This window comes from Pieris rapae, chromosome 4, assembly GCF_905147795.1.
Source record: "Pieris rapae chromosome 4, ilPieRapa1.1, whole genome shotgun sequence".
Classification (NCBI taxonomy): domain Eukaryota; kingdom Metazoa; phylum Arthropoda; class Insecta; order Lepidoptera; family Pieridae; genus Pieris; species Pieris rapae.
The window spans coordinates 10,340,827-10,362,808 of record NC_059512.1 but is presented as its reverse complement, the minus strand read 5'-3'; the positions used below and the strand labels follow the sequence as shown (position 1 = coordinate 10,362,808).

At 31.6% G+C, this 21,982-nt stretch overlaps 1 protein-coding gene across 4 annotated transcripts in view; it reads right to left on the bottom strand.

Annotated features, from left to right (window-relative positions):
• Positions 1 to 284: 284 nt before the first annotated feature.
• Positions 285 to 21,982, bottom strand: part of LOC110995397 (adenylate cyclase type 2) — a 118,301-nt gene continuing 96,603 nt past the window's right edge. For 3 of the 4 annotated variants that reach the window (XM_022262552.2, XM_045627917.1, XM_022262553.2), the window contains 20 exons: positions 14,050 to 14,177; positions 13,540 to 13,698; positions 12,433 to 12,565; positions 8,949 to 9,135; positions 8,492 to 8,656; positions 8,035 to 8,124; positions 7,159 to 7,286; positions 6,862 to 6,917; positions 6,388 to 6,549; positions 5,819 to 5,975; positions 5,417 to 5,500; positions 4,783 to 4,899; positions 4,265 to 4,431; positions 3,767 to 3,938; positions 2,976 to 3,041; positions 2,657 to 2,806; positions 2,362 to 2,463; positions 1,841 to 1,958; positions 1,612 to 1,756; positions 285 to 1,096 (listed from right to left, as the gene is read on the bottom strand). In XM_022262552.2, the coding sequence (XP_022118244.1) occupies positions 982 to 1,096; positions 1,612 to 1,756; positions 1,841 to 1,958; positions 2,362 to 2,463; positions 2,657 to 2,806; positions 2,976 to 3,041; positions 3,767 to 3,938; positions 4,265 to 4,431; positions 4,783 to 4,899; positions 5,417 to 5,500; positions 5,819 to 5,975; positions 6,388 to 6,549; positions 6,862 to 6,917; positions 7,159 to 7,286; positions 8,035 to 8,124; positions 8,492 to 8,656; positions 8,949 to 9,135; positions 12,433 to 12,565; positions 13,540 to 13,698; positions 14,050 to 14,177 (2,601 nt within the window). In that variant the 3' untranslated portion in view covers positions 285 to 981. The remainder of the gene's footprint in view (positions 1,097 to 1,611; positions 1,757 to 1,840; positions 1,959 to 2,361; positions 2,464 to 2,656; positions 2,807 to 2,975; positions 3,042 to 3,766; positions 3,939 to 4,264; positions 4,432 to 4,782; positions 4,900 to 5,416; positions 5,501 to 5,818; positions 5,976 to 6,387; positions 6,550 to 6,861; positions 6,918 to 7,158; positions 7,287 to 8,034; positions 8,125 to 8,491; positions 8,657 to 8,948; positions 9,136 to 12,432; positions 12,566 to 13,539; positions 13,699 to 14,049; positions 14,178 to 21,982) is intronic. The other variant, XM_022262554.2, reaches the window with a different exon arrangement.

Genomic DNA, 21,982 nt, shown 5'->3' with positions numbered 1-21,982 from the left:
AATTTATTTAATTACAATTGTAGAGATAATATCATTTAAAAATGTACTTTGATTACGAAAAATTCAGACATACTTTAAGAGAAATGCAATATTTTAATAATTACATTGAACTACTTACATATAATATACAATACTTTATATAATAAGAGTAATTGAAATAAGTATCATAAACACGGCAATACGGGTCGACCTACTGCTAAACTAATATTATGTACAGTCTTATTATCGTAAATTTGTCTTAAAACACATACAACAGGGTACTCCACAAAAATAAAAGAAATATACAAATCCTAAAAATTATATTTTTACAAAAATATATCAGTTTGTGAATCTTAACACAATTCTGTTTCTATATATTTTGACTAAAAACGGCATAAAACTCTTAAAAAATAATCTATTTGTATCATCAAGTATATGTTACGTACGTAAGTATCGTTTTATTTTTAATATAATAGAAGAAAAATGGGCAGCAGCCTCACCTGATGTTAAATGATACCGCCACTCATGGACACTCACATTGCCAGAATGCTCGCCAGCGCGTTGCCAGCCTTTGTGTTCAGAAATACTTCAGCGGGCAGTTCCACACAATGGTGGTACACGGCAAATGCGGCCTTTAAAACGTTCACTTCTTTACGTAGTAAGCAGCCGGTGTCTAAAGTCATATTAATTTCAATGTTAAATCATCGAAATTATAGTTAAGCTAATCTGAATGGAATTTATAGGGATTTTAGACTGGTTAGTATAAATGGTAGGTAATATTATTATTGGATTAGTGGTTTGTCGTGAATAGATATCGAAGAAACGTACGTAATATATTAAACAATACAAGACAACAACAAAGACTACGAAGAAAATTGTCATACAAAGTCTCGTTTATATTTCAAATTTTTAAATATAATATAAATGAGGGAAAACACTTTAAAATACTGGCAATTAACTTAAATAATTTCTAATGAGTATTGTAAAATCACATTTGAGTATTCATAATCCACTCCCAGCATTGGGTGTCTTCACGAAGTATGTAACTAGAGTCCCCTTTCCCTTAACAAACGTGGGACCACGGCATTCACAAGTGTAGCCGGCATTCATTAGTACTCTGAAATTTTAAACGCCTTTTAAAATATACGTCGCAATGTGTATTAAAAGTATATTTGCTTTTTTATTTCACTTAGACAATATATAAAGCCTACATTACATTGTTAAACAAAATATACGAAACAGAAGGAATTTGTCATATAATACAGAAATAAAAAGAACTGACATTGAAAAATAATCAATCTTGCCGAAGCTCTGATGAATCATTTTTAACAAACGTAATAATTTATTGAATAGTAAAGCATGTGAGATTTTTCGACAATTTAATACTTGATATTTTATATATTTGTATATATTGTCGCTCATGGATAGTAACTACGTAACACTTTTAACACATTTGATCTTACTATGGAATAACGAACATTATACAGTAAAGTCGACTCTCGTTAATTCGAACCTGTGTACTTAGTTTTAAATACGCGAGCGCCGCCCTAAGTGCCATCTACTCACTACTAGTATTATAATAAGTATTCATAAAAGACGTATGTCTGTGACATGTATGTAGACGATACTTACTTAGCGGTATCTTCTGTGACCTGTATCCGTCCCATCATGCCTGTGGAGTCCATTCGAGAGGCAACATTCACTGTATTACCCCAAATGTCGTATTGAGGCTTTTGAGCGCCCACAACCCCGGCTATTACTGGGCCGTGGTTGAGACCTAATGGTTTAAAAATATGGTCTATGGTTAGCATCATATTAATTGCACTAAGTATTTTGTGATAATCAGTTAAATTCTACATACCAATCCTCAGTTTAAATCTCTGAAATGACTCCCGGTTGATCTGTTCTAGTATAGTCATAAGAGCGATCGCGAATTCAACTAAAATTGCAACTGTGTGTTCCTCTCTCCGGCTTGCGTCCTAAATATAAAAAAATAATATAACGTTAAAACGAAAAGCCCCCACTTTCTTCCTTTTGACATATTAACTGTATTTGACAACAATATATGCTTTATGCTTATTTGTTTAAAATAGCTTATCTATCAGCTTATGTACAAGAAAAAAATATATTTAAGCTAACTAGCATCTGTAGGCACATACACATAACCAACACAAGACAAAAAATTAAACCAAATATATGAAACTAAGTTCTACTTCATCAGTACAAATGACGTCTTTCCTGAATTATGCTAACATAGCATATCCGATCTGTGACGACTTCAGACCCGCCAATTTAGACTGGTTAAAGATCCATCATTGAAAGAACTGTTCTCTCCTACACGACCTTCTTTCTGAGAGTTACCCTAATTTTTTTAATACTTACGGTAGGTTCTTCTTTCCCCGGACGAAGCCCAGACGCGATCATATAAGTGCTTCCAATGGTCTTAATCTTCTCAATACAGCTGAATTTGGGTTTCAATAATAACTAAAACAAACATTTTTAAACATTACACAACAAAATTGCTAATTGTATTATTTAACTAAAATACAATTACTTAAAACACCGTCTAATCTTCATTCCGAGCAGGGCTATTAAATATATTAAAAAGGTTACATATTAATTAAAACTTATACTTTATAGATATTTTAAAATCTTTTTAGACTTTTTAAAATCTTACCTTATCAAAATCGCAAATAATCTCGTTGAGCAGCCTCAAGCACTCCAAGCCTTGTTTATTGACGTCTGTCTCATCGTAAAATTCTTTGTAGTTGGGAATCGAAGCGAACATAACCGCTATACTCGAGTAACGCTCATGGTATAATTCATCCTACACATTTGTATTAAAAAAACAAAATTAAATCACTATTTGAAAGTAGTTAATAAATCGTTAAATTGATAGCGTGTAGGCCTTTTATAGTACTAAAGGCATGAGTTCGATTCCCGACCAATAATAAAAATGTCTAGTAATATTTGCGCAATTGAATTATATCACTTACCTTGGAAGCAACCGAAGTCAAGAAATGTTGAGCGACGTGAGCAGGGAGTATATTTTCTAGTAAAATCTGTAAATAATCCAAGCTAAATTTATCTCAGCAATAGTAAATGAGTATTATAATTATTTATCAATAGTTTTTATTTTATATTATAATGGAACGAATTTCCTTATCGCGCGTTGCGAAAGGCGGGCAGATGGAAAAAAATAAGACCAAAAGCTGTAACGACACTTTTGATAGTTGAAAGCCGTACGGCGTGCGCGTGTTTCTCTCTCTCTCCCTCTCTCTCTCTCTCTACTAGAAAGCAAGCAAAATATTCATTTCGTTTTCAATGTATGAACAGTGTGATGTCGCGACGATTATTTTTTATTTTATACTAGCCATATTTGTATTACTTTTTATTTATAATATAATCAAAACACAAAAAGGCACTAAAGGAATGGTACACTGCAGTACTCTACAAATAAATATATCTATTAAACAAAAATATAATAACTTCTTGGATCCAACCAAATTGTAATGTCATCAACAAAAATAACAATGAGTTCTTAAAATCTAGCCCTATCAAATAACAAAAAAACTATTTAATAGTTATTAATGCTTTGTTCGTCAGGAACAATAAACAAATTAGGAAAACAGCTGATGGGACATGGCAGAGAGCGGCGTACTGCAGACAGGATCGGCAGAATTTGGAGTAGGCCTTTTCCAAAAAAGGCCACTTGGAAAATAATGAGACAAAATATATAAAGGTGTTTATTACTATTGCTAATACTTTCATTTCAATTTATTTGTACCTTATTAATTCCCCTCATTGTCTCAACTTCCTCCTGCTCAAATTTTAGCTTGTCTTTCCATAAAAAGTCAGTTCGAGAAGTGAATTCGATTTGCCTGTCCAGTATGTGTAAAAGTGCCGCTAGAAAGACTAGTACTAGGCCCGCTTTGGCTGAATATGGAAGCATTGAGAATCTGGAAATACCTTGAAGTAAATTTATTGACACGACTTCCTAACATATAGAAACAGTTAAAAATAATGAGTAAAAAAATTAAATTAAATTTCATTGTAGGTCGATAGATATTGGTCCTTCGGTGCGGAAAAACTGAGGCAATTAAATTTACTTTTAACTACTATTTTTTGTAAAAAAAGTAAAAGATATTAAAGTTTTTATATTGGATTAGTATTTCCGTGGAGAATTCATTGTGCATTTATCATTAGGCTATGAGCAAGGCAAAGGCAATGTTTTACAAAAAATGTTGTGAATCTTACCTATCTAAAGCTAAATTGAAATACTTACTCGGTATCAAAATCCCGGTACTGGTACTGACTGAACAGTTCCGCGGAGGCGAAAAGTGTGATGTGTGTTATCAGAGTCGCTACCATCAGAACAAGTTTCAGAACAAATCCAATTCTAAGAAATACGGATATTGAAGCTAGAGTCAGTACTGAGCTGTAGAGGTAACTCTGAAAATATAAAAATTGCGTACGGTACGTCAAGACACTTATATAAACTTTAAGAAATGGTGATTCAATTTTAAAGGCAAGGTGTCCTTATAGGAAGAGTATTTGGACCACAAAGTTTGACAATAGTTATAAATAACCTAATTGCATGACTATTTTATGACTGATGGTGCGGTTTTGTTTTACAATTGATCAATCTGAACGAAACAAACAAAGTTTGGTCCTTTTCCTCGCAGTATTGCGATAGTGATAGATTGAGCGAGGAATGCACCAGCTCTGGGGTCATCAGTGCTATCTACCAGGCACCAACTTTCTTTAATATATACAATATTAGTTTATTATTAATTTACGTACCGGAGCAGATTCAACATCTATATTAATTGTGATTCCGGTGATATTCGTCCCATTATCACTAGTATAATTCTTCACCCATACTTCTGTCGGAAATTCTTGGATCAGATAAGTTTGGAACTGAAATATTATTTTTCTTCTATATTTATAAAATACGCTGATAAGTTTATTTGTTTTAATGAATAATCGCAGGAGATGAAGTTTCGAAATGGAACAGCATTCATGTTTCCATATTATTTATTTATATTTCTACGAAAAATCAAATCAATTTAATATTGGTGCCTTAAGAGTAACACCGCATTACTAATTTAAATTATTATAGTTAAAAAAAATTAGTTTAGCCATGTTCTCAAACAAGTTGGAGTGTTACTACTATGTAGTGAATAGAAAATTAAAATTTTTTTTATATATATATTGATTTGACAAGAATTCAATATAATAGGTAAGATTTTAAATAAAAAGAATAACTGTGTTAGGTTTACCCTGTAACAACACAGTGCAATTAAAAAAAACAGTTAAAACTCTGCAAGCTAGTTAACTACATTTACAAATCATATTTCATAAAAAACAGATAACAAAATTTTTCATGGCCTTGGAGTTTTTAACGCATAAAAAAATATATAAAAATGAAACTTACAAGATTAATAACTGCGCAGGCGCCGATTAAAACAGCTGATACTAAGAACATTGTCAATCTTATGTAGCTGTTACTGGCAACTACCTGGAAAAATAGATCAATAATTTAAGCTAAGTTTACAGTTTTTATTTAGTCCTAAAGTCTAATTGCACTCTTTGATAGTAAGTTTACGTCTCTTTCTGTCTTATTGTGTTTACGCTATGATGAAAAGAGGGAACAAATCAGTTGTGATTGCAAATAGGTTTATGGAAAATATTTTATTTGACTGATTCTATTTAGTAAATTTAAAAAGTTTGATCCCTATGGCAGTGTACCTTTAACGTTGGGAGCATTTCTTTGAAATTGCGAAATTTATTCGTAATATTTTTTTTTAAATTGTGATTTAGTTAATATAATTTTTACCTGACCAGGCTTGGTACAGTTGTCTGAATAAATATCCGTCACATCCGATAGGAGATGCATCCCCCTTGAAGGGAATTGTCCGTCATACCACGACAAATACAAAAAAACTATTAACGTTACGAATGTAGGGCCAAATGACGCGTACAGAACAATACCTCTGGAAATAGAAAATGTCATTTAATGTTGCTTGACCAGAAACAGACCAATCTGAGGGCTTAAAAAAGAATTATGTTTTAGTTATCTGTAAAAATTAAACTAAAAATCCAGGGCCAAAGCTTTGACTTCTATAGATACTGAGGATTGGAGGGTGTCTGACCCTCGGTCCACATTTTAAAGTCGGCTTTAGATTATTGTCATAGTTCACTCGTACGCCGTAATTTCCATCATTTTCCATTTCTAGGACTCAGATTTCAGTATCAGTTCCATGATCAATTCTAAAATGGGTGATCAACCTTCTGTGCCTGACACACGCCGTCCACTTTTTGGGTTGAAGGTTTCCTCACAATGTTTTCCTTCACCGTACGAGCGTACAGACATAACTTCTAGAATATTATAAAGTTAAAACTTACTTAGGTAATGTTATCAGCTGTATAAATGCCAATAAAATAAATAATGCGCACGCGCAGGCCACATAGTATTTGAACAGTGTGTCTGGTTGACTGCGATATTGATTCTCTTGAGTCCTATTTTTGAACCATAAGGTGATACGGCTCATGCCTTCAGAATTAGTGCTGGAAAAGACATTCTATGAATATAACCAGTCTGTTGGACAGAGTTCCCTTAAAGACGTTGCTCGTATGCTCGACGATACCAGCGATATTGTGTATTTAAATTTATATAGGTATAGTTTTTTTACCTTATCGTATTGTTTTAATACTGTATGGGTAGTGTATGTATTTTTGTAAATAATGTATTATATTATAATGTATATGTCATAGATAATATAATAAGAGAACATGATATTGTCATAGTCATGTTTCAGGTTGTAAACTGTCAATATGTCAAAGATCAATCGTATAAAGATAAGGAGACAAAAAAACTACCTGCAATCGCAACACGTTCTTTGTGGAAGTAGATTTTGCTCGATCATAGCCAGACTCTGAAATCATAAATAACAATCATAAAACTATAGAAACGTTTCGAAGTTTCCTTGTTCTTTATATGTTAGCAATTATTGTTGGCCTTCAATTTCTCTTAACGCTGACGTCAGGTCCACATTCCTTCTTGGATATATTATCAGCAACTTAGCTATTATGCTTTACGACCTCTACAAAGGATGGTCAATATAAACAAGGATCTAAAATATAATAGTAATAATAATAAAACAGTATATTACTCACCGAAATGCCAATATTTTTGGCTAAAGTTGAATCAGTAATATTTGCAAAAGGCTTGTCTGCGCCCCAACACTCCACATACTTTGTCATCTTGCTTGACGGCCGAGACCTACTGGGAACGCCAGGTATTGCTGGAACCATTTTCATAACAATATTTTTTTATTTAATTTTATTTAAAATTCTGTGAAAAAATATGGTTCTCTTCAAATTGAGATTTTTTCAGAATGCCACCCTTGCTACCCTGTTTTAATGTAAATTTTAAATGAAATAATATATTATATATCACATCACAGATTAAACGCGATTAATAATTAGAAAATTAGTGTCACTACCGTCGTCCGATATTATTACTTAATATTTAACACAGTCAGTGCGCACATCGGGTGCAGGCGCCGCTTTGAAAGCAACTCAAGTACTCCACGAGTCAAGACACATTGCCTTTAAAGTTATTGAATACACAAATAATTCAATATTAAAATGTAGTTCAGATGACGTAATGTGAAAAAATCTCAGTTTCAAGCTGCGATGACATATTCAAGTGGATATGAATAAAATCAACGTAAAAAGCGTGGACATATAAAAGTTGAAGTCCTATTCCCATAAAAGTCCATGTTCTATCCTCAAAAACAAAGGTAAACGTTAAAGGTTCAGGAACAAGCAAACTATATCACGCATAGAATAAAATAAATAAAATCTACAAATAAACCTTAAATAAAATCACCTAAATAGTTTCCTATTAACTATTCCATTTAAGTGATACACCTATAAATTATTTAAAATCTGTTGTTAAAAAATATAAAATGTTTATGAGTGATCCAAATCATGGAGTAAGTAATGGAAGTAATGTTATAAAAATAAAAACGTGCATTTACAACTAACAAGTAGAATCCATAGAAATTGTGCTCAACATTCTCGTGAATATCGGCGCTGAGTGCTCCTTGGTTGGTGTCGGTGTATCCGACTTGCGCTCTTTTAAACAAAAATTCATAAATAATTATATATATAAATAAATTACAACAATACTCGAATTATCCTGAACTAGCACACCGTAATGCTGCAGGGTCGGAATGTTTCACAATTTTGATCTGCATAAACATTCTTTCATTCTAACATAAAAAAAATCTAACTAGATTAGAGATTTTGTACATAAATTAGTAAATTATGCTATTTATTAAATAGTAGCAAGACTTAGTTCTAAAAATCAAAGTAGCAGATATATATAAAGATAACATCTACGGGACTCCAAACAAAGCATTATTTGCATCTATATTAAAAAGCATAACTTCCAGCCTCCTACCAATTTTAAGCTTCGTATGAACATCAAATTCCATCTTACCAGTTCCCATGATTGGACTAATAGCTCCAATGATGGATCCACTCCGACTTTTAGGTTTAACAATAGCTCCATTGCCCAAGGTATCTCCTGGATTAGCAGTATTGTTATTCTCAAAAGCCACACTTTTATGTCCGTCTACTTTTACTGATGCTCGTCTGCTAAGATCTGGAAGTTTAACAATAATTTACGTTACGTTCTCAAAATAATAAATTTTCTGACTAACTCAAATTTTAAGGTAACTTCCGAGTGAAGAAGCTATAAGCATATTTTTTTGAAGTGAAACTTCTTTATCGGCGTTGGAAAAATAGGGTCATAACAAAGTTTCATACCTTTTGTGTGTACACTAGCACACGCACACATTTTTTACATAAAGAACGCTCACTTTATAGAAACAGCTGTAATAAGTTTCATCAACAACTTTATATAAGTAATTATATCGTCCAAAAATAGGTCAAACCTGGATTCCTCATAGATTCGGCTCGCATTACTTTGGTGCCTTCCTGATCATTAAAACTGTGTTGAGACGGAGCTGGGCTGATATTCTCCCGCGGCTTCGTCGGTGATACGTCTTGGTATATAGAAGATACAATGCTGGCTTTTCGGTCTATCGTACATACAGAAAGACGACCATTGTCCGACGGTTTCTGAAATATTTTTCAAACATAATGAGAACTTCTCGTAAATAATAAATTCTCACAAAGTTTTATAAGATCTTAGCTTAGGTTTTTTAGTTACAATATCGATCATATAATGTATAAAATAAAGAAATCACTGGCACAACAACCTTTTTAGGTCTGGGCCTCAGAGTTCTGTATTTGTTTAATGCATAATAATAAGCAAGTAGATCAGCCTTCTATGCCTGACACACGCCGTCGACTTTTTGGGTCTAAGGCAAGCCGGTTTCCTTCACTATTCGAGAGAATGTTAAGTGCGCACATAGAAAGAAAGTACATTGGTGCACAACCGTATATCGAACCTACGACCTCAGGGATGACAGACGCACTCTAAAGGTACTAGGCCAACACTGCTTCGACCATTTAACATTTACGTAATACAAAGTTTGCGTGGCGTTTTAAAAATGTGTTTCCGTCTTTAATATCTCTTAGCACAGAATGAAAGAAAATAAAATTTTATAGTTATATAAAGACAAATATATAACCACTCTTATTAGCCGTTATGCAAATAAACCTCATTACTAAAACAGTGAAAAAGTTTAATTAAACGCAAAAATTCGTAATCTCTTCAAAGAGGTGTCCAAACTTTCCCCTGAAGTTAATAATCAAGGGATCAAATTACATCTTCAACTGTTATTTAAGCCAAGATTATTTTGAGATGGATTTGAAGAAAAACTAATCAAAGGAAGCAATCAACGTTAACTGGATCATATTTTCTTTCACAAAACCTCGTTTGAATGAATTATGGATATTATAATTGTGTTATTTTATATTTCTTCAAAAAAAAAAATTATTTATAAAATGTTGTGTAAAAACATAGAGTCAATAGTTTCGATTAAAAGAGAAATTATTCCTTCAAGTTCAAGGGTCAAGGGTCCCTCAAGGAAAGAGCGTACCAATTGATAAATAGCCGGTCGCACTTGCTAGCCTTCTGGCAATGTGAAATGTCCAAGGGCAGCGAAAGAATCAAGAAATTCCGTGACGAAAACAAACCTAACACACGATGACATAATATAGGTGCGGCCAATGCGCGTAAGAGCGGGACAGAGCGCATACTGCGTCTCATATAGCTCACGTATAAATAATAATTTTTTTTTTTTTAATAATGTCCTGTTCACTGTTTAAATATGTTTTTATTGCTTTGTTTTGTCCCATTACTTTTGTATAAATACCTGTATATCCTATTTATTTTGCACTTATATGCTTGCCTTATTTACTTTTTATTATCTTATTTTTAGTTCCCTGGAAGAAAATAAAAAGAAGAACGTCTCTCGAAAGCGATAAGGCCGCCAGTTGCCCTTCGTTTCATTTAATGTCAATTGTATTATATTTCTGTATGCAACAAATGTCATAAAATCTATAACAAATTAAAAATTTATTTATTTATAACTAACACAATTTCATTTACAACGCGATAGTTGTGTGACTTAAGTACCATAACCTACTAAATACCGATATATCTGAATATTAAAATTGGAATTATTTCGGAGACAATTAAATTACTATTAAGATAAGGAAATACGTCTAGCTCATTTCAACTTACAACTTCGATGAGCTAGCTTATCCTTTATAGTATATCAAATAATCAGTCGAATGGACAATTGTACTGATCGACTTGTAATACGTATTGGCTTGTGCATCGAAGCGTAGAATTGTAACATCGGACCTATGCATTGCCAATTACCTGAGCTATCGACGTGCAACAGCCTTTGACAATCTCATATACGTTATTACTTTGTACATCATATTCCCATTTGACTGAAACCGAGAACTTCCAACGCAATTGAAGTGAATGGGACTATCATGTTTCCTTTTTCTACAATATGATCAGCCTTCTGTGCAAGCAAATATAATCCCGAAAAGAAAGCCATTGGTGAAGCTGAAGATCAAATGCAAGACAAAGGATAGCATCGAACGATTAAATAGGCCAGGAAAATTAATATTTTACATTTTGTAACTTATAATTAGGGACAATTAAGTTGTTATTTTCAATTAAACCGCAATAATTTATTTACATTATAATTTTGTTTAGAAATTGTTTTTCAATTGCAGTTAAATAAATTTTTTCAAGGCACGCTTAAATAAGATAAAAAAAAATTAAAGATTTAATTCATATTCATCATTTAACTCAGTGTTTTCCGACGTGGGGCCCACGCTCCACTAGGGGGCAAATCTATTCATTTCCTATAATTTCTTCCAGTACCTATCATTTAAGTGTCTTAAGTGAATTCAATTATTTATTTAAAATTATGTTTGTTGAATATAGGACAGGAATATTATATCAAATCAAATCAAAAATCATTCATTCATGTAGATAACAATGTACATTTATGAACGTCAAAAGAGGAATATACATTGAATGCTTCTAATTTTACATTTACTGCCATTTCTCAAATCAAGGGCGTAGAACGGAAGAGAAGAACTGGCAATAAACTCTCCGCCACTCTTTATAGAAGCTAAGATCGGATACCATAGCATAAAAAAAGGTTGGAAATTACTGATTTATCTAAAGATTGTAAAGCACTCGTCCCCTCTTAATGCGATCTGTATTTTTAGAATGTATCCGACGTCATAAAACCTTCCAGTAAGAATAGCTATTACTCTTAATACATCTTCGATTAAATAAATCTGTTTCGAAATTCCTCACTAATTGTATAAAATTTACAATCAAACCAACATGATCTGAATTAATTAATTACATTGAAAGTGATAGTGTAATGCTTTTTGTTGAGTTGACTCTACATGTACAATGTAAAGTCATTGTATGATTAATGACATCGTAACAATGGAGCTCACTGATGAATTAGTGCTCTCTACTTTATAGTCTATGTTTATGACAGCTTTCATTCTATTTGGGTAGATGGTCCTGTTCTAAATTTAAAAAAAAATTCTGTTTATTTTTTTATAATACAGCAAAAAAATATTGTCATGTCCGAAAAAGGCTATTATATTATATATACAAAAATACTTACAAGCATTTATTTTCATCTACCCTCTACGATCAACCCCTATTTTTGATTTATTAGTGAAGAACTTGTAATTTGAACTCTGAGGTTTATATATAAAAAAGTCAGAAAATCCTAAAAAAAATCATTCAGTCTCTGGGATAGCATAGCATAATATTTCATGTTGGTATGTACTAAAAAGGTAGGCTAGGCATAAAAGAGAAACGAAGTTTGCGGAAGCGGCTAAGGGAATACTATAAAAATGTATCTATCTAAAAGATCTATGTTAGCCTTTTTCAGTCAACATGGTTATTTTCATTACCTTGGGTGGTACAATGAGATATGTCTCCACTTTGTGGTCAGCCAAGTATCCTTCTCTCGATGCTCCATCACCTGGTTCCACCTCGAATTTTCCGGCAAGTTGCAGCATTGTCGATTTTGTGATATGAACACGTCTGTAATACCATGAATTTTAATTAAAGATACGAATAAAATGAGCATTTAATACTGTTAATTAAAATCGATGAGCAGTTTTGGCCTAGTGGCCAAACAGGACAAATTATTGACAAATGATAATGAAACGATACAGAAAGCTGAAGCGCAGACGTTGTACTCATAAACCAAAGAAGCTATTTTTAATAGCTCGTTTTCTTACTCTTTTACTATTCTATTCTAGAGGAAAATATTAACATAACTCGGTAATCAGACAATTAAGTTTTGTCTTAAATGGGTACAGGTTCACACAGGAATTACACCTTTGACGCCAACATAATCACCTGAAGCACTCAACAGACTTGTTACATATTTCCCAGTACCCTCTTTAAGACTAAGTTCTCTAGAACCTTTTGGTTTTAAACTTACGTAAAAGCTAAGTTTCATACAAAACTTGACGCGGTTTTAAAACTTATATAGAGTGAAGAGACACTACTAATGAGCACGATATTTAAGAAATGCTTAAAGAAAACAATTTTTAACGGATTGAAGCTATGTATTATTATAAACCTATAATGATTTTACATAACTTTAATTTTTCCCGACGTTTCGCGTGCTTTACAGCGTGCGTGGTCAAGGTGACAGAAGACAAAAGGTGTTGGATCTCAAAGATAATCATAGGTGTAGAAAATGTTATAATATGTGTATTTATTTCCCCGGAGTTGATATCGACTAAAACATGAAGGATTTTTGCAGTATAGACACACAGTGTCCTCTATTGATTAAATTATTCATTGAGATCTCTTCTTAAATTATCTAAAATAATTATAAGTCTATAATACTACATAGCTTCAATCCGTTAAAAAGTGTTTTATGTGTAAAATTTTGTTAATAAAAGAACATATTAAGAAATGCTGTTTTCATCTTCATCAATAGCCATATCAAAATTCTTGTAAGCAGCTTCGAAATTAACTATATCTGTTACTCAGTTACTCACCCAGCGATCCCACCAGACTCCATATGATTTGCCAACGTCACATCATCGCTCCAGACGTCGAATTGCCATTTTCGGAGACCAAGCACGCCGCACAGAACATTACCTGTGTGGATGCCGATTCGCATGTCTACATTGAAACCTGTGGCTTCACGGACGAAACTGTAAAATTATTACACTTACCTTAATATTTAACACTCGCTAGTACGTTATTACTGTATTTCATTATAGAAATGGAAGTTTATAGTTTTACATTACTTGCCAAATTACAAAACAATAATGACAAAATCCATAAGTCAATAATTTTATTTAATATTATTCATGAAGAGAAACGTATGTTTTTTATAATATTAAAATTCACTAAGAAACAAAGATGAGGTAATTATCACTCTCTAAGTCAATCATCTATTAATTATCATTAAAAAAATCCTTTATTTAATCCAGTGAGGTTTTAAGTTGTAATATAGTAGAAAACTTTGAAAGCTATCTCAGAGCGTAAAGCGCTTTAAATACCGTATTGCGTCAATCATTAGCAGGCCCATGTTGACACAGTTATAGGCATGGTTAGGTCTCGACACCGGAAGCCCCGAAACACAGTAATAGCAATCACCCAGGATCTTGATTCTCATACATTGGTTCTCCTGAAACAATAAAAATTTAAAAATACACCACAGACAATACATATATATGTATGTTGAGAGCAGATTAGGCTTAAGCGTGACGCATTGAACATCAATTCAATTTCACCACATTACGCTTAATAGTGTATGTCACAATATTTTATTAAATGACTTAATTTTAGTTAAAATCGTTAAAATTAATTCCAGATAAAAATTTAAAATAAACATTTGTGCAATTCAAACGTTGTAGAAGGGATCCTTTAAAAATGTTGATAATATAATGAGACAAGTGTAATTTTAAGTTTAAGTTTAATATAAATTATTAATTTGGACAACAACTACAATGATTAAGTTTTTATTAATAATAAAATGGAAATAAATGGATAATTTTCATGTAATTTTATTATTAAATTAAATTAATCTCTCATTAAACTTTATTGCACATCTGTGTCTCTTTCTTTACTGTCGCCTTTTCGTTCCGTCTTTAAAATCATAAATTACCTACCAGATGTTATTGTTATGTGGAAAAAAATACCAGCAAAACGGCGTAGGAACGAGAGGTAGAAGAAGTGACACTTGCTTATGTAATAGCAAACATCGTTAGGAATCTGTCATATCTCAAAAAAAAGATGTTGAAGAAGTTATGTTGTACTAAAGATTATAAAATAAAAAATAATATACGTTTATTTTAGAAAATAAGATCATCAAGATATCACTTATTCCACGTCATCAAAATCCGAACCTGTAGGCATCCCTACTAATCGGCAAAGAAGATAGAGAATGTACGCTGAGAGAAAAAGCTCTTTTAAAAAAGCAAATCATCAAACAATACTACAATATTTAAAACAATTATAGCAAATTAATTAGAAGTAGCCAGCACTAGTTCCAGGCCCTTTTATCAACTAGATAATCGCCAACTTTATAGTAAGCCTTTTTACACAGCTTTTCTTTATAACTAGATATACTGTGTTTGCTATTAATCAATAATATTGGTCAGACGAATTCGGTGTAAAATCTATATCCACAGTCGACTACATAACATCAAGAGATAATTAAAGTTACAAATAAATATTTATAATTATAATTATTTAATTTATTATTATAATTATAATTTATAAATAAATATTATATAGCTTTCGAATAGTTCAAGAATATTATTATTTAGATCTGTCCTTTATAATTATAGTTTTATTTTTAATGAATTTTTAATTAAGAATAATAGAGTGAAAAAATCATTTGGTTTCCGATTTAACATACACCTCGCAAAGGCTTTAAGTTGTGTGAAGTCGAGTATTTCCGTATTTTGCTCATCTGAATGCCATAATGGACGATGCAGAAAGTTGATATCTGACGTGCTCTTATCGGTAAAAGGACTCGCGGTATTCAGTAAAACAGTTGTCGGGAACAAAGAGTGTCTATCACTTCCACACTCATGATAAGCAATAGCGTAGACAACACAACACAGAGACAAATATTACGCGGAATTTGTATGCTTTTATGAAATTCAACTTTTGACATGCTTTTGTGTTGGCCTATACGTTAAAGAAGCTTTTTTAAATGTACTTGCGTTTGTAAATAAATAAAGATTTAATAAAAATAAATACCTACTTTTAAACGTTTTATTCAGTAAATTTACATAAATTCATAATAAATTATATATGTAACAAAAATTATAAATTCGTACAAGGAAGGCTTTTAAATCTCCGTTCCTATAGAAGACACAACGTCATTACATTATATGAAAGGTTTAAGCCATAAAAACACACTACAATTTAGGATTTATGTAGCAATCAAAATAGGATTTATACTTTTTATAAATTAAATATTAATACTTTCACAAAAAATTGCGTCTTTATATTTGCTTTAATAGTTGTCTATAACCCAATTACTCTGTAGAGAAATACTGAGAAACAAAGAGCTATTGTGTTGCTAAATGAAAATTAATGACCATTCAGGTGGTCCATGTAATTGTTCTCTAATCAGAATTTATTCATTATAAGAACTAATGTGTACAAGTGTAATTGCGCCTACTAAAAAACAATTAGCAAAAAAAAACAATTTTATTTCATGCGCTTTTTTTACAAATATAATAATGTTTGAGCTTTGTTGTATTAAAGTACCTGTCTCTTTTATATCGACAGATAGAGACGAAAGTGTTCTTTATTATCAATAATGTAACTTCAGGTGCAGTAATATAATTTCATATACGATTAAACAGTACAATCAAGTTGATTGCAAATATTAATTAAACCCATATGAATTGTTACTGATGCGCTCTTAGTAGCAATATTCGTAATGAATAATTTATTTGACGAACTGATTATCATTTTAATTAAGTGTCGGTGATTAAAATGGTTGGAATTAATTGTGATACAGTTATTAAATAAGTTTGAAATGTGAAGTAAAGCAGAAAAACAAATAGGAGAAGAATGGCAAAGAGTCTTTTCAGAGTTGTTCTTATATTATTATATATAATATTATTATGCGTTAGAGAAATTTAGATCAAGCCGCATCAAAGATCGTATTCATATTAGTATATTTTATTATATATAATACTAGCTGTACCCTGTCACGCTTCGATGTGGCACGTAGTGATGGTTGAGAAATAAGAAACAAAATAAAGAATACATTTTATATAAGTTTAATTTTGCAATACGTGTTTACCTCGCTTCCGGCAGATGGCGCGGACACTGGTACACAACTCATCGTTGAAAATACTGTTTTTCATCATTCATTGTTGCCAAAAATAGAAAAAAAAATTTTTTGTACAGAATATAAATCACGATAAAATTTCAGCTCCATCAGTACCGAACTTTTTGAGTTTTTGAAGCGTACACAAACCAACATAACTTTTTTATATAAATAGAAATATACAATAAAATATAATATTCATAGATTTAACTTTTAGTTTTTCTGTTGGAAATCATAGCATTGTAACGGTTTATAAATATACGATTCAAAACGGTATCATTGAAACAAATAAAATTCAATAAACAAAAGATGGCGCAGGTATAAGTCGGCGCTTTTGAACTTATGATTAACACAGTTTTCGCCCTTTGTGCTATTTTAGAATTTGTTATTTAGAATTGATGTACCTTACCTAATCTTGCCTAATAAGTACTTATTGCGTTGTTTTTCTAATAATATAAGATTAGTCTTAGTTTTAAATATTTCAATAGTTATACAATCCTCCAAATATTTTTAATTAATATTCAATGTATTCAATGATATGCAGAACTGCATTTCTTGAAGTATGAACGAGTTTAAGCTACTTAAGGTACTAACAATACAAAAGGAAACTTCTGCAATTTGTTCACCCCCTAGATTCGGACCTATTAGAAAGGCGGACTGCGGGTATCAGTTGAGAAGGGCGATTCTCGCCGCAATTTGATAGTTTGCGAGCTACTACTAAGATTTAGCCTAATGTAATAAGAGTTACTAAGACAGTCTGAATATCGCATAGTGTAATAAGCACTTAAAGAAGCACTATTTACGCGTGTCTTGCGCACCCTAAATATTGTGTGAGATAGATGTATTTAGTTGCATTGTGGCGGAATTCACAAGAATTGCATTATTTATTAGTTGTGAATTGGTTTATGTTTTTACATGTTATGTTTGTATTATGTTTATAGCTTAGGTTTCTATTGTATTAGTATTAAGTTTCTGTAAAAATAGGAAATAAGGAAATAAATTGTCAAATTCTATAAATATATACAGCGATTAGGTGTCACAAGGACCTAAAAAAATAGTGTCTGACTGTTCAGGGTTGCGATTTAGTGACCATGATTCTTAAAAAGCCGAGACATCAAGCATTGTTATAAATTCGAGTTTCTAGTCTTTTTATTTATTTTAATGTGTAGTATTCGCGTAAATCATACAACTAAGTCACACATTTTTTATTTAGTTTGTTTCTATTGTAATTAATCTCAAATTTAATAAAGATTTCAGTAATATCCAAGCAAAACGTTATTGTTTCATTAAATCATAAAGCCGATTGGATACTTGACAATTACCAAAACAGAAAATTATCGCGGAAGTTGATATTACAACTTTCTGAAATAGCAACTCCATCATGAATGTCGTAAAATTAAGTATGTACTCAGATTAATAAATTATTATTTCGTTTACAATAACTTTGTTTTCCCTTTATTTAGTTTTAATTAATTAAGTATAACTTATATGAACATCACATCAACATCTTGCTAATCGTACTAGGGTTGCTTAAATTTCTCATTAGTAAAATTTAAAATTGAAATAGTCACATAAATCTCGTCTATTTGAATGTTAGTATTATTTAGAGTTAATTATATTTTGTGAAACATGCTTCGATGTAGCCTGGTACTTGTGTTCGACGAAATAATAATTACATATTTGGTTTTACGCCCAGATGGCTGTATACGTATTTAAAATCATTGATAAAATACCTATTAACTGTGAGACATTAAACTTAGTAATAAAGTAATTAATTTAAAATTGATCCAATGTCATCATTTATTTGTTTAATAGCACCTTTTACACATCTGAGTTTGTCATAGAACTGATTGTGTGTCGGATTAAAGGAGACAGAAAACTTACTTACTATAAATAATTTTATATTAGCGTGGGAATCAAGGTGAATGATTTCATGTTCCCAATTTTAAAAAACAGAAAAGCATAAATTAATTTATTGCATATATCCAAAAACAGTTTCTCAAATACGAAATAAATTATATCCAAAAATAACAGCAAAATGGTAAAATAATATAATATTAAAGAGACGTTACAAAGACTAATTACTTCATTGTTTATGAAAAAATAATACAATGCAAAGGAAAAAGGATATTTTAATTTATTCTAAAACTATCTGACCCGGCAAACTTCGTTCCGCCTAATCGTATAATAATTTAGGATTTCATTAAGGTTATAATTACATTAATACACCTTTTTTTTCATATACAGAAATGTTTTATTGCTTCCCATTGCGAATTTAGAATGGCAGCTTTACACATAAGTCTCATCTCTCTGGCGCCAATATTGCGATACTGCTGCTGTTAAAACACTTTCTGATACACAGCATATTTTGATGAGGTAACACATGTGTTCGATCAAGATCAATGCCTGGTTGTACATTTCCTCATTCACCTCAATATTGGAATTTCTTGAACTGACACGAATTCCATTTAAAATGATGCGTAGTTTTGTCAACAGATGGCACCACATGCTGTTTGAATTCGTAAAATAAATTAATTAATTTTTGTTAATCGATAACTTATCAGAGTCCACCAAGACAGTGATAGCTTACAGTTATTCCTTTTATGTGTATTTTATTATTTATATAATTTCTGGTTATGCACTTCTTGCAGTCTTAATTTTTATTTTTTATTTTTTCTTACTAGGGTTGCCTGGAAGAGATCGCTTGTTAGCGATGAGGCCGCCCGTTGCATCCCTTGTAATTTTTATGTATTTTGTTATTTGTGTTTCTTTGCAGCGAGTGAATAAATAACAGTGGTCGAGCTGATCTTGAGTTACAAGAGGTGTCTCTAACACGACTTTTTTAAATATATTTCGATGAAACGACTACGTCCAAGAATCAAGTAACACATTCTGTAAAGAGTCCGAAATTAAATATTTTGTTTTTGGTTTTTTGTTTTCTTATGAACGGTGGATTCATTTGAAACGTTATTTTCCCACCATTAGGGAAGATTCATTGTCTTAAACCTACATAGTAATATTGAAGTACTTGAATTGACTGTAGTTAAATTTTGCAACCTTGCAAAATCCCACAACCAAATATTTTATTTATTTATTTATTATTACAAAAATACATACATTACAGACTATACTAATACGATAATGTCGAGAATCATTTAATAAAATATAATATTAAACATATAATATACAAAATATGCTACTGTGAATTCACTCGGCGAACATACAAGATTGTCGATAGTGTCGGAGACAGCATTCAGTAGGCAAGGTATGGTCTTCCCTGCGGTCGTAGATTCGATCCCCGGCTGTGCACCAATAGACTCTTTCTATTTCTATTTTCTATGAGCGCATTTAACATTCAAATAAAAGTGAAAAAAAAAGTAATGGAATACACCGAGAGTAAACCGGCTTGCCTTTCTTGTTTGATAATTTGTGTACTAAAGATCAAAAAAAAAGATACACAAATCTAAGCCGGACCTAAAAAGGTTGTAGTGCCATTGATTTTTTTTATTTAACACAAGACACAAGCATTTAGCTTAATAAACCAGCTTTGGTTTATTAAGCTAAATGCTTAATTTTTAAGCAAAATTAAGCAAAATTCTTAGCTGCTGTAAAAAAGTCTTAAAACAAATGAATTAAACTTGTTAGTCACGACAAAAGGGTTACTTTAGCAAATACACTAATGAAGGTTTATTTGATTTGTATAAAGGCTGTTTGATTTAAACTTAATGAGGCTTTAGACAAATAGCATAATTCAAAGTAAAATCTTAATTATTTATATACAAATGGGCCAAGTTTGCTTGTATAGAAGTTATATGACTGCAAAAATGCATCAGCTGGTTGGTGTTAAATTGGTATATTTTATTTGCCTCTTCGTGAGAGACTGTTGTCTATGGACTATAAACGTCCTGTGGTAATTAGTCACCATCCTTCCACCGTGGACAGAAAATATACAATCCATTATCTATTACAACATACATTAATATTAAAAGCCGACAACGCATTCACTAAAAATGGGTGTCCTTCTACACATCTTTCTTATATATCTTTCTTATTTAAGAAATACTAATTAATAAATAAAAATATTGCTGTCTAAATAGACATACGGGGTAAAATATCATCGATTTTTAATTAATAAATGGGTAATGCAATATATACTGTACTCATAATAAAAGAGATCTTGACCTGCCAATAGGGTATATGGAAATCGTAACAATTTAAGCCAGATGCATAAATAACTTGTGAATACTGATTTTCGATACAAATGCATGAATTATACTGAATTGACATTTAAACAATAAAGCAGTGGTGCTACAACGTTTTAAGGCCTAGGCCTCAGAATTTAATCTAATTATGCACAGGGGATCAAACTTACCACTTCAGTCATGACAGTCGCTCGCTAAAGTAAAGGCCAACACTGCTCTTATTGACATTTAATCTCTACATATATAAAACTAGCGACACCCCCCCCCCCCGGCTTCGCACGGGTGCAATGCTGATACTAAATACACTACAGAAAATCTGTGAATGTTGTATATAAAAATGTGGGTTACATATAAGAGATAGACATATACCATCACGGACTTTTCTGTAGACCTTTTCAATGTGTACTTAGTGCATTATTTTGATAAAACTCGTAGGGTTCAGCCTGCGTTTGCAATGTAAGCGGAAAAAATGTAATTATTTACGACATCACATTAGAAACCTCAAAAATAACAGTACTTCACTCCACTATTTAATGGATGTTATTATACATATAAACCTTCCTCTTGAATCACTCTATCTATTAAAAAACCGCATCAAAATCCGGTTTCAAAGATTTACGCATACAAAGGGACATAGGGACAGGAAAGCGACTTCGTTTTATAATATTATGTAGTGATGATTATTTGTTAATTAAAAACTTAATATATGAACTCTGAGGTTTATATAAAAAAAATCTCACAGAACAACCTATAAAGTGTTCACTTTAGAAATCGGAACAGCCTCTGGGGTAGCATAGCAAAATGTCCCATGTTAGTATATTAGTATAGTATTATATACTAAAAAGGCTGGATAGGCATTAAGGAGAAACGAAGTTCACGGGGGCAGCTAGTATTTATATAAATGTTGACTTCGCATTAGACCAAACAAATTTA